Here is an 11,565-nt window from a genome sequence, read left to right as displayed (position 1 = left end):
CTGCAATTTAAATGTTTTAGTTGACATTTGGTCAGAAGTGTAATTGCACAAGGCTTAGAATAATTAAGGTCTCCAAGGTTTAGCTGAGGACAGAGGTCGACAGTAACTAGTGGGTACTGTAGCATTTGATGTAAACCTAGGATCTGATGTATGATTGGAAGGACCTGTGAGAGTGAAAGTAGTAGCAATATAGTATATAGTAGTAATAGTAGAATTTAGCAAGAATGAAGATGAGAGGAAATAATGGGATTCAAGAAGTAGATGGGAGGAAACAAGGTGTTTTTTTTTTATTGTGGTGAAGAAAAAAATTAGTAACTGGGTTTTATTCAATCTTTAAAGATGGTCACCATTTTAAATATTTCCTTCTACAAGTTATTCTTAATTAGCAGTACTCCGATTAGACCAAACCAAGATGCATGTCTTAAAAAAGGTCTAATTTTGTTTGGAACCCAACATTTTTTCATTGAAACTACTCTAAAAATGTTTTCCATTCTCTATGCCTGAGATCGCTGGAGTCCAGGAAGATTACTGCATGGAGTTTGAGAATCCACAAGACACTGATTTTGTTACTTTCATCTTTATTTCCAACAAAATATGCGGGTGACCAGTATAAGCAGCAAACACACTTTCTGTATAATGAACATAATTTTTTTTACAAATAGGAATGACTTATTTATCAAACATACACAGCTGTTATTGATTAATAAAATGCAAATTAATTCTAAAAGTGTTACTGAATTCATAGAAACTTTTAATGATCATCTATTTTCCCACTAAAGTACTACTGTGACGCCTCAATCACCCTGAGGCAAACCTGAGTTCTCAAGGGCTATGTGAGGTCTAGTAGGTTCCACTATGAAAAATACAGTGACCCTCAATCCTGGTGGCCCTTCTTTGCCCCTTCAGTGGCATTGACAAGAGTGGTGGGAGAGGGAACAAAGGATGTTAAGAATCACAAAGACCACCTATAGACATTGATTTAACTGTTGACATTCTTAAAAGTGGGATACTTCTCCAATTACCAAAGAACTAAGAATCACAACAATATTGAAATTCTTGCTATAAATAAAACTAGGAGCTAAAACTATAAGATTAAAAAAACTTGCAGAGATAGTTTCATAAAGCATCCAAAACCAAGAAACAATTTCCTGGGATACTTGGTCATCTCACTTGGCAGAATTCATGATAAAAGGAGAAAAAGACCATTATTATAAAGAAAGATAACTTTGCAACTTATACAACATTTGCTTAAAAGGAGATGATAGAAAAATTATATGAACTTAAGATACTCCATATTAAACAAACGTATTCTTGATGATTCCAATGCAAAAGCACAGGAGAGGCTGTCAAAAATTATCAAAAAATGGCAGCAAATTAGCATAAAAATTAAGATCCTGTATACAAATAAAAGAACTCTAACCCAAACTACTTAGTAAACTACTGATGCTGGATAATGGATACTAAAGTAATATATGTCAGCATAAACCAGCACCATTTTCTATGGAAGTGGAATAAGCAACTGAAAGGTTCTGAACTTAGAAATTGCCTCAGCCAGCAAATACCTAATCCTTCATGCCAAGTGAAAATATGGCAGCCAAGGGGCATACCAGTTTATAAGAACAAATTTATCTATGAAATTTTGTGTTGAAGGATGGTAAAGGGTATCAGTACTATCACCTCATAAAGGAATAAGAGGCAGTAGAGAAAAATGGGTTTATAGACTCACAAGAGACCCATTTAAAGCGAGACCGTCACCAAAACATTAATGACACTCAAAGGATGACAATATAAAACACAAAGGATCTATCATTTTTGTTACAACATAATTTCTAATATCACAATCCACACTGTGCTGGAAGTAAAAATGGCCCTAAAAAAAAAATTGAATAAGCCAAGTATACACAGAGGCTGTCTGTGCTGAAGGCAACTTGTATAATTATTAGGGCACCAAGATACCGATTGATGTTCTTTTCAAGACATCTCAAGGAGGGAAAAATACTGTTAAAAAAAAAAGAATCACACACACACACACACACACACACACACAACACATGGATCATGACTACCAAAAAGTGATCAAGGAAATATCAAATGACCAACCCGTATACCTTTCTCATCTCTACAAAATATTTTGAGAATTTATGCAAATCCAGGGTACTTCTGATAAAAATATCACAACAGGCAGAACCACACTCTATCTTAATTCCCTTAAATGGTGAGGATACAAGGAAGCATTTGGTAGGAAAGCCATCATAAAGGCTCCACCCAAGGGTCTCACATGTATGTGATAAGAGCATACAAGATTTCTTGTCAGAAATAACTTTTATGCCCCTTTTGATTATTACCAACTGAGACATAACAGGGAAATGTATGCTCAATGAGTTTTGCAGTCTCTTACAACACATACCATTTGTCAATAAGATACCAGCATCTTAAGATTCACGACCCCACTTGAGTTTGGCCTAAAACTATCCTTGCAGGACAAACCAATGTAGAAGACTTGTTCAGTCTTTGACAAGCAGTTGGATGGATGGTTAATTCAGCTGCTCTGCTGACAAAAATGCAGATGGATGAGCTGGGCTCAGAACCGAAGAGAAAGAAGGCACTTGCTTGCCTTTGGGAAAAATGGACAGTACTTTTCAACAACTCTAATCTCCTTCATACAAAACCCCCCTAAAAAAAATATTCTTTCTTCTGGTGATGCTATTTGGATGTAAATAATGAAATACCACAATCCCTGAGGAAATCAGTTACTGGTCACCCAAAGGGCACTGGAGAAATGCTTGGTGGGCAGCTTCCTGAAAAGGTTGCAGTATACCAAGAACACATTGCACACACAAGTATTAATGGAATGACCAAAAATGAGATGGGTCAGTCATGGAGAGAAATCAATAGCTACATGCAGTAATAAGGTCCATCAACTAAAAGTCTCCAGAACATGAGTGGATCTCCTGTGGAGGACTGAAAGGAAGATATGGACTAATGGTACACAGGATGAGAAAGGAGCAATAGATACGTTACAATTTAAATTGCTCAAAGGAACATTACATATTAAAAGGATCATGGACCCACTGAGATACTGGTAGTGTCAGAAGTAGTTTCTTAATCAATGGATACTAATATAATTATCTTCAACTCACTCATGAACGGCTACTTTTTTTTTTAAGGCATCCTTTTGGTTGGGAAACTTCTGTAACCAAAAAATGTGTTTGTAATACATCTGTTAAATTGATAATGTGGTTAAATTGCTCCCATCTAATGTAACATGCAAATTAGTTCCTCCCAGGAGTCCAACACCTAATATTATGTTTTTAAAAAATGCACTTTTTCACAGCCAACTTAAAAAAAAAAGGCCCTGCAACCTTTCATTTCAAAGGCAATCCTTCATTTTTTTCCATACTGCATTATCTCCTTTGGGTAAAAAAAGTCACAACAGATGGATTACTAGAGTGAAGGTCTCAGAAAAATGTTAAGTCAGTCATTAGTCTTAGGGAGAAACTCAGTCCATGGTCCAAGTTGTCACAATTCTTTCTAAAATTCTTTTATAAAGAATAGGTAACAACTGAAGGCAAGGTTCAGTATCATCTGTTGTTTAAAGAAATGGCATAAAATTTACTAGATTTTGACAAGTTTCAGGTTTGTTTTTCATTTGTAAAAAAATAATGCAAAACAGTGATAGAATGTCAATCTAGTTTTCTAGTCCATAAAGTTATGACACTTCAAAGACCTTGAGCAAATCAGTTAATCTCTGGGATTATTTCCTTATAAGTGAAATAAGACTACTTTTAGGATGAAGAAAGTTGGAGGAAAAGACAGGACTTTTGGTCTCTATTCAAAAGCAGTGATAGAACAAAGAATATCCATCATCTGTAGACTTCCTCCAAAAGCATTACAGACAGCTCAGCAGAATAGCACAAGTCATAGAACAGCACTCAATTTTCTAACAGTACTAATTCTGGTTTGGTCTAAGAACCAAATAAATGTTCAATCAGCCCTAAATTTAAAAACTTGTAGAAGAAATTCCACCAACAAATATTCAATTTGAAATTAACTCTCTAGTCAATGGAGTGATTTTCAATGACTATAAAAAGGCCACCCACATGGAAAGGCATCAGTTAAAGCTTCCAGGGCCATGCAAGTCACTTTCAAAAGGGCCTTCTAATTTCCAAAGCAAGGAAAGTCACTAAATGTTTATTAGAATATATTATGTCTAAGTTGGTAATAAGAGATTGAAAGCATTAATACTTTGAGTTAAATTCTATTTATGTTCCCTGGGTGATCAATGTGGACCATGCTTATTTCCACTCTTTAGGCACTGGAGAAATTCCTATCTTCATGTTACTACAATATTTTAAAAGAAAATGTTTTCTAAATCTTTTTCAGGGCCTAGCAGTTATATATAGAACAATGATTATGACTGTAGCTTTAGTTTTATGATATACTATTGGTCATTTCTATTTGCTGCCAAGTTTTTCAGAAACTCAATCCTTAATTATAACAGTACTGGTGGCCCCATGGGAAAAGATGGATCTTACAACAAATCTTTCCAAGAAGTTCTTCAGCAACAAAGTAGGAATGGCCTAAAATCTAAAACTAAGAAATGGGCAAAATTGATTACCCTTGGTCTTTTCTCATGGTTAAATGACATGTTGATTTGACTTAAGTTTCTATTCAATCCAGATTACCATAAAATTGTGGTTCTCTTTATAGCATAACTTTTAAATAAAAGCAATTTTTCTGAAGTCATAGGGATGTGACAATTTTTCAGTTATATTCTTAAAGGTATTAAGGGATCTGATACAGCACAAATCTGAGTTAAACAGGATTTTCAATTTCATCAATACTACTCTTTTATGTAGACCCCCCGCCCATTTTGAAATGTATTTTTGGAGTATACTATTCATATGAAACTTAACAGCCTTCTGTCAGTTCTGGCCTATTTAATTATAAATTGAGTGCTGCATAATCTACACATAAAGGTGTCAAGAAAAATTTTCAATGGTAAGTTTGAATGTGATTTCTATCCACAAAATCTTGGGCCCTTGCACTGGAGGATTTTGTAATGAGAAAGTGAATTATTAGCCTTATATTTACATGTATAAAAATTAATTAATCAAGTCTTTGGATTTTTCCATTTCTTTGGATAACAAATTTTCTCAAAACATAGTGTACCAGTTTTTTGTTTTTATCTTGGAATGATAATGTTCAGAGTAGCCACATTCAGAAGTAATTTGAAAAACTGCTAGGGAGGGCTGGGCAATTCCAGGAGTGGGACATTAACAAAGCACTAAGCCAGGAGAACTGTATCAAACAGAACCAAGATAGTATTGAAAGTACACAGCTAAAGGAATAGTTACAGAGCCACTGGGAAGTCAAAAAGAAAAGATAGCCAAAGAAAAAGTTATATTTTATATCCACCCTCCAAAAAGGGAAAAGAGGGAGATATGAAGACAAAAATGAATTAGAGTTCTTTTGGCACTCCTTTAAGAACAAAACACCTTTCATGACATATTTATGGAATTTAAATTAGATTGCTAACACACCTGTTATTAGAGACACCCCCACACCAAGTATCATTGCAAAAAAAATTAGCATCTGACCCAAAACCTTCTATTTTTTGAACTTTAAGTGAATCTACTTTGAATGGCATCAAATTGAAGTGCTCTGTTGATCCAGAGAACAGGTCATTTTCTAATGCTGAGTTGGATTCCTGAAAGCACAAACCTATCATGAGTCCTTGGTGCATTATTTGCCTTAGATGTAACCAATGCGTCAGTCAGTAAGTTAATTCCATCACCGAAGCCTTTCGTTGCTGAAGGTCACATTAATTCTTTGGGGCAGGAGTGAAGTTCTTGACCTACCACCTAATATAGAGGAAGAGAAAGGGGGAACCTTTTCAATTTAAAAAAAAAAAACTCAAAACAAGAATACACAGACTGATTAAATTAACAGGTCATTTTATTATTAAATTTTTATTTAAGAAAAAAATGCTGGCATCATGGTGGATGAATGGCACTTCATAGCAAAATGTTAACACAATGTAGCTTCCTTGCTGGGCATACCTGGGTTGAAAGTAATACTCAATTGGTCAAGAGCATGGTCTGAGGTTGACCGGTCCATCTTTCCAAAACCCCTTAACTTTGAAGAACAAACCCCTTAACTTTGAAGAACAACTGCTTGATAAATCAGCATCTTAAAACCCCAGGCACCTCTCCCATGTTTCATGCATCCAGTGACCCAAAATAAGCCACTCCTACCAGGAAAACAACTCCAAAGTGCCAGACAACACAGAACTACATCATGTCAGCTAATCATCCTAACCATAATACACACTATTAACTACTCCTTGCACCTCCCTCTGATGTTACTGGGCATGACTAGATGGGCTTTCCCCCAGGACTGCCATACAAACGAGGAAAATGACTTACCACATTGAATGTTTTATAAACTCTTTCCCCCTCAAATCCTTCAGTAATGCTCAATAACATTTTATTCAATAGTACTATACACACACTTACAGTCGATTCTCCTCAAAATAAGAGTATAAACTTGCTGAAAGTTTAATGGAAGAACACTACTTCACTTACAGCAAGCCCATACAAAGTGACATCCAGGAAACATGTGGGCCACTTTCCATTAAGGCATTGATGTGACAAGATAAAACTTCAACGAAGTTTTGACTTAGCTATAAATATTTATTGTCCAAGAGTTTCTCTTCAGGCACTACATTGAGTAGCTTCTTCTCTCCAATTAAACAAGTAAATAAATGTTACTAGGATATGGCAGGACAGTGTTAAGAGCAAGAATGATCAAAATCAGTAAGCAATAAGAGAAACACTGCATCAAAAGGCCAAGGAGGCAAATGCTATAACATAAAACATTGGTTATTTGGGGGTTTATAATCCTGGTTCTAGTTCCCTAAACAACCCCAAGATTCAAGTCTGATTTGTTTCTAATAATGCACATAGAAGAAAAATAAAAGGTGGCTTGAGTGGAGAGAATAACATCTAATCTTTTCCCTAACAAGCATAAAGATACACTAACGGTGTAGATCAAAAAAGGTACAACTAAAATGCTTCTGTAAACTCCTTAGAACATGTGATATTTAATGTAAATGTACTGGCTTTCTTGTGTTCATGTCAATCCTCTGGTGAGAGGAATTAATTTCCAGGTAAACCCTGCTGATCCAAAGGGAAGTCACCTCTCCCCAACACAGACCACACATTTATAAAACACCATTCATATATACATTAACAAGAAAATTTCAGCTCCAACAGTAGTTCCTACACAGGCTGGATAGTGCCTTCATCCATTCCATGGTATTATTCCACACTGCTCTTTGCACATCCAATTACTCAGGAGTAGAATTAACTCTTTCACAGGAAAGTGTCTACTTACACTTACACACACACACACACACACACAAATCCACACACAAACAGTGCACTAGCAACCTCTTTCCAAAAGGAACATTTCCATGTTCAATGTGTTCAGGCTACAGAAAAGCAAGGTAAACTTAAAAACAAAAATGGAATGTATGATAGGAGGGAACACTTTGTGCTCTGGTAAGGATAGGTGTTTCTTGCTAGCCTCAGAAAGTTCTCAAAACACAAAGTTCCTAGGTACTGCCAACATAAAGATGGATGGGTGAATGCAACAGCTCTTCTAAGTGCAAGTGAAATCCCCTTGTGCCTTCCCAACATCCAGATCACAAATCCTACCCCAGTCTTGGCATCTGCCATTCCATCCTACATGTAAGCAACATCACCTCAGACTCTTCAGTTGCCAAAGGTGGCTCCCTAAGCTGATGCATAAAGCTGTGTTTGAAAAACATCAAAAGTTTATGCTGGGAAGGGGGGGGGGAGGGGGGGGAAGCTCGGACTAAGAGTTCTAGAGTAAAAGTTAATATTGCCAGAGTGGGCTGTAATTTTGTCCCTTTGCATTTCACTCAGTGTGTTTTATAGGCAAGCAGTATCCAGTGATTCTACAAGATTAGAAAAATCATCTTTCTTCGACTTATTAAATAGCAGAGCTGTCCCTGGTGTCCACTAAACTTTTGCATTGCTTCATACAAAAATGTAAAGATTTAAGACATTATTGTTTATTAGTGTTAATTTCCCCTAAGTTGCCCAACATGCAGTAGTTTTCAATAAAATAACTACTGCTTTTATTTAAGTATTGTTAGCATCCACTGAACACTTTGGGAAATGTAATATTTATCTACAACCCATGTTTCCCCTTCCTTTTGGCCAAGTTCCTATGAAACTCAGAACTCAATGCAAAGTTGCAATACCCAAAGGACCCTTCAAGTTGAAGCACCAAGATCTCAACCTTGAAGTGATAATGTCAAAATTTCCACTAAGTGAATAACTGATAGAAGAATCTATTTAACCCCCCCCCCCCAAATCAGAAGGTAAAGACAGGTAAACTTCCTTGAGTAGGGAATACTTTTCCTTTTGTATCACAAGTGGCTAAACACAGTGCCTTGTCTATAATGGCACTTACTAAATATTTTCATTGGGCCTATTGTCTCCCCAAAAGAACCATGATTATATACATAGGGGAGCTGTGGTGTAGGAGTGGATATTCACAGCATACCAGGAGACCTGAGCTTGATTGCAGCTCAGCCCCTACCCTCACTAGGTTGACCTCAGGAAAATTATTAAGGGACTCTCTAAAGATTCTTTCTAGCTCTCATATCCTGGAGGCACAACATTTTAGTTCTACATATAGGTCAACAAATATATAAGACTAAATTGTAGCAACTATGTTGAGATAATTTAGAATTATGAAAAACCTAAAAAGTTGCTATTATGAATATGTAAATGGATGATAAGCATTTTCTATATTCTTTTGCAAAATAATCTGACACAATTTTTAACCCCATGCCTTTCCATGTTTTAATTGCTAACTTTAACCATTGAAGACATGATTGAGTTAGTACAAAAAGAAAAGTCCAAACTGTCAGCTTTTCAGTCCTCCACAGTCCCCTCTTTAATATGGCATTTTGCACTATGTACATTAATGAAAATTTGAAATAAACAAAAGGAACTTTAGTCAAACTCCCCTTCCTCCTCCAGCTTTATTGATAGTTTAAAATTACATTTCTATGTTCTAGGACTTCAGTTGCTTTTACCATCTGACTTTTAAAAACTGATTACAGCAAATAAAACTCAACAGTTGTCTAAGTGATATAGTATACAAAAATAACATCTTGATTTCTGTGAAAATGCATTTCTCTGCAACTCCTGAATAGCTCCAAATTATGCTTGCTCTGAAGCATTGATGTTTACTCTGGGTTTTAGTTTTAGTTTTAGAAAAATTTATTTCAAACCTTGCCTTCACCATCTGTATCTCCAGCATTCACATTGCGACGGAGTTGTTACTGTTTAGGTTTTTTTTCCTGATTTCTCTCTCTCTCATGGCCATTAACAGGCATATACATCTTTTTACTCCCACTCGACTAGATGCTCTATGTAGGGCCTGATACAGATGTTACTCGATGTTATTTAACAGCTACTGAGGTCAGACAATCCAAGGCCATCATTATACTACAATTAAAGTTACTTATGGAAGTTCAAAGACACTTCCAGAATCTGTTTTACCTCCTGCATGGGATCACATCCAAGAAACCCAGAAAGGTTTCCTAGTCTGACTCAACTCTTCCCATTCGTTAATCCCTATTCACCAGTGGCGCGGAAAGGGGGTTCTTTAACAAAGCATTATACATAACACCTCTACCAAACTAAACATAAACATTTTTTTGTAGTTAAATGCAGAAAGTCGATTTTTCCACCCCTTTCCTCCTTTTACACGGCAAGTAAAGCTCACTGGCCTGGGAGTAGCCTCTATCTGCCAACCTTTGGCCAGTGAAGAGGATTCAGAGAAAATAATACAACCATCAATCAGAAAAAGGAGGGGCGACAAAGGAAAATAATTAAGCTGTAGCCTCAATTGTGCATTCCCGTGCAAGATGCCCTGACTCGCCACAGCGATAACAGTTGACTTCACTTGTCTTGCTGCAGTTGATGGCTACATGACCAGTTTCACCACACCTAAAAAAAGAAATTAAAGAGTTTTCACATTGGTGCTCAGAAAATGTGAAATTGTCTACCGTAATCATTAGCCATTGCACAAAATTAAAGCTATGATGTTTAGTGCCCCAGACAACACTACTAGTTCTTTGAGACAAGACAGTATCACACTAATCACACAACCAAGGGAGGAAACTTTATAAGGATGAAAATAAGTTACGCTATTATTCTACTCAAGCTGTGATGTCTAGTTCATTTAGAATTCACTCTGAAATCAACCAAAATCAAATCCACACTACGGGCCCAGATTTTGTCATACATCTAGTGCCCATTTAGCTCTAACTGTATATGTTGTGACAAAGTAGAAAGAGTATCTTCTGATAGTCTCACAAAATGATATGTTAACATTTCTGAAAAGCGATTTTTTTTGAGTTAGCAAAGCTTACACATTAAATTCCTTTAAGAATCAAGGAGACCCGAGAAAACCAATTTAAGAATGCTTAGTCAACAGTGTAACAGCACAACTCTTTGTCAAAGACTTACAATTCCACTACAACCTGAAATTTCATTGGTTTTCCCCTACATTAAAAACTGCATTAAGAAATAGCCTTTTTGTTGAGTTGACACCTACATAAAGAGCTGAAAATGGGGATGAAGCATCTCACTACTTCCTCCAAGAAAACTGCTTCAATAAAAACTTAGATCGACTAGGAACAGAACTAAAACATACCACACACCTGAGTATATCCTCACTTTTACTACTTACCTAATAAAATCCAAGTTCTTGTTTGTTTGGGGATAGTTTCTCTCATATATACTTTATTCTTAATTTAATTTTCATCATCACCAGGTTTCCCTTTTTACCAGTTATGAAACCAGATCAGACTCTAAAACAGATTCCTATAGAATATATGGACACCAGTTCTCACAAGTTTTACAAAATACTTCAGTATAAAGTCCTGACTCCCCCCCCAACCTAATTCAAATGCACGTTAATGTTCTAGCCAATCTAAACCAGAAGATATTTTGGCCTTAAACTGAAGTCAAAGTACTACCATGTAATTTAAGAACATGCTACTTGAATGGTTCTCTTAAATACCAAAACCCAGGAATTCCCTATTACTCTGTTTTACCCAAAAAACAAGAGACTTTCAATTAAATGAAAGTTTCACCTCTTCACCCACAACTTCAGAAGGCAGTAACTAAGTACTTTAAAATATTTCCTTCCATAACAAACACTAAATCAACAATTATCAGGAGAATGACCTTTATCAAAGAACATATACACCCCAGCATTACACAGCTCCAACACCCACATATTATGACACTAAATTGGCTAAATCAGCAAAATTCCCCTCCTGATTTAAGGTAGGTTTTAATTAACTGTTGACCACAAATTTCTAATAGTAAATACACATTAGACAATGCATAATTAAGTAAAAATCTCTGAAATTAGACCAATAAAAGCCTTCCTCACATCCACAGAAGACACAGCATAGTCACAGCAAAAAAGAAAATTGAAATTGGAAGT

The 11,565-nt window shown here is 36.0% G+C and overlaps 1 protein-coding gene across 18 annotated transcripts in view; it reads right to left on the bottom strand.

Moving 5' to 3' along the window:
* Nucleotides 1–561: 561 nt before the first annotated feature.
* CNBP (CCHC-type zinc finger nucleic acid binding protein) overlaps nucleotides 562–11,565 on the bottom strand; it is a 108,298-nt gene continuing 97,294 nt past the window's right edge. For 10 of the 18 annotated variants that reach the window (XM_056804761.1, XM_056804758.1, XM_056804767.1 and 7 more), the window contains one exon: nucleotides 8,970–10,055. In XM_056804761.1, coding sequence (XP_056660739.1) covers nucleotides 9,938–10,055 — 118 coding nt within the window. In that variant the 3' untranslated portion in view covers nucleotides 8,970–9,937. Of the gene's footprint in view, nucleotides 10,056–11,565 lie in introns of all 18 variants that reach the window. The other 8 variants (XM_056804772.1, XM_001378376.5, XM_003341764.4 and 5 more) reach the window with 1 other exon arrangement.

This window comes from Monodelphis domestica, chromosome 7, assembly GCF_027887165.1.
Source record: "Monodelphis domestica isolate mMonDom1 chromosome 7, mMonDom1.pri, whole genome shotgun sequence".
In the NCBI taxonomy this organism is placed as follows: domain Eukaryota; kingdom Metazoa; phylum Chordata; class Mammalia; order Didelphimorphia; family Didelphidae; genus Monodelphis; species Monodelphis domestica.
The sequence above is the reverse complement of the archived record's forward strand: the minus strand, read 5'-3'. Positions and strand labels throughout refer to the sequence as shown.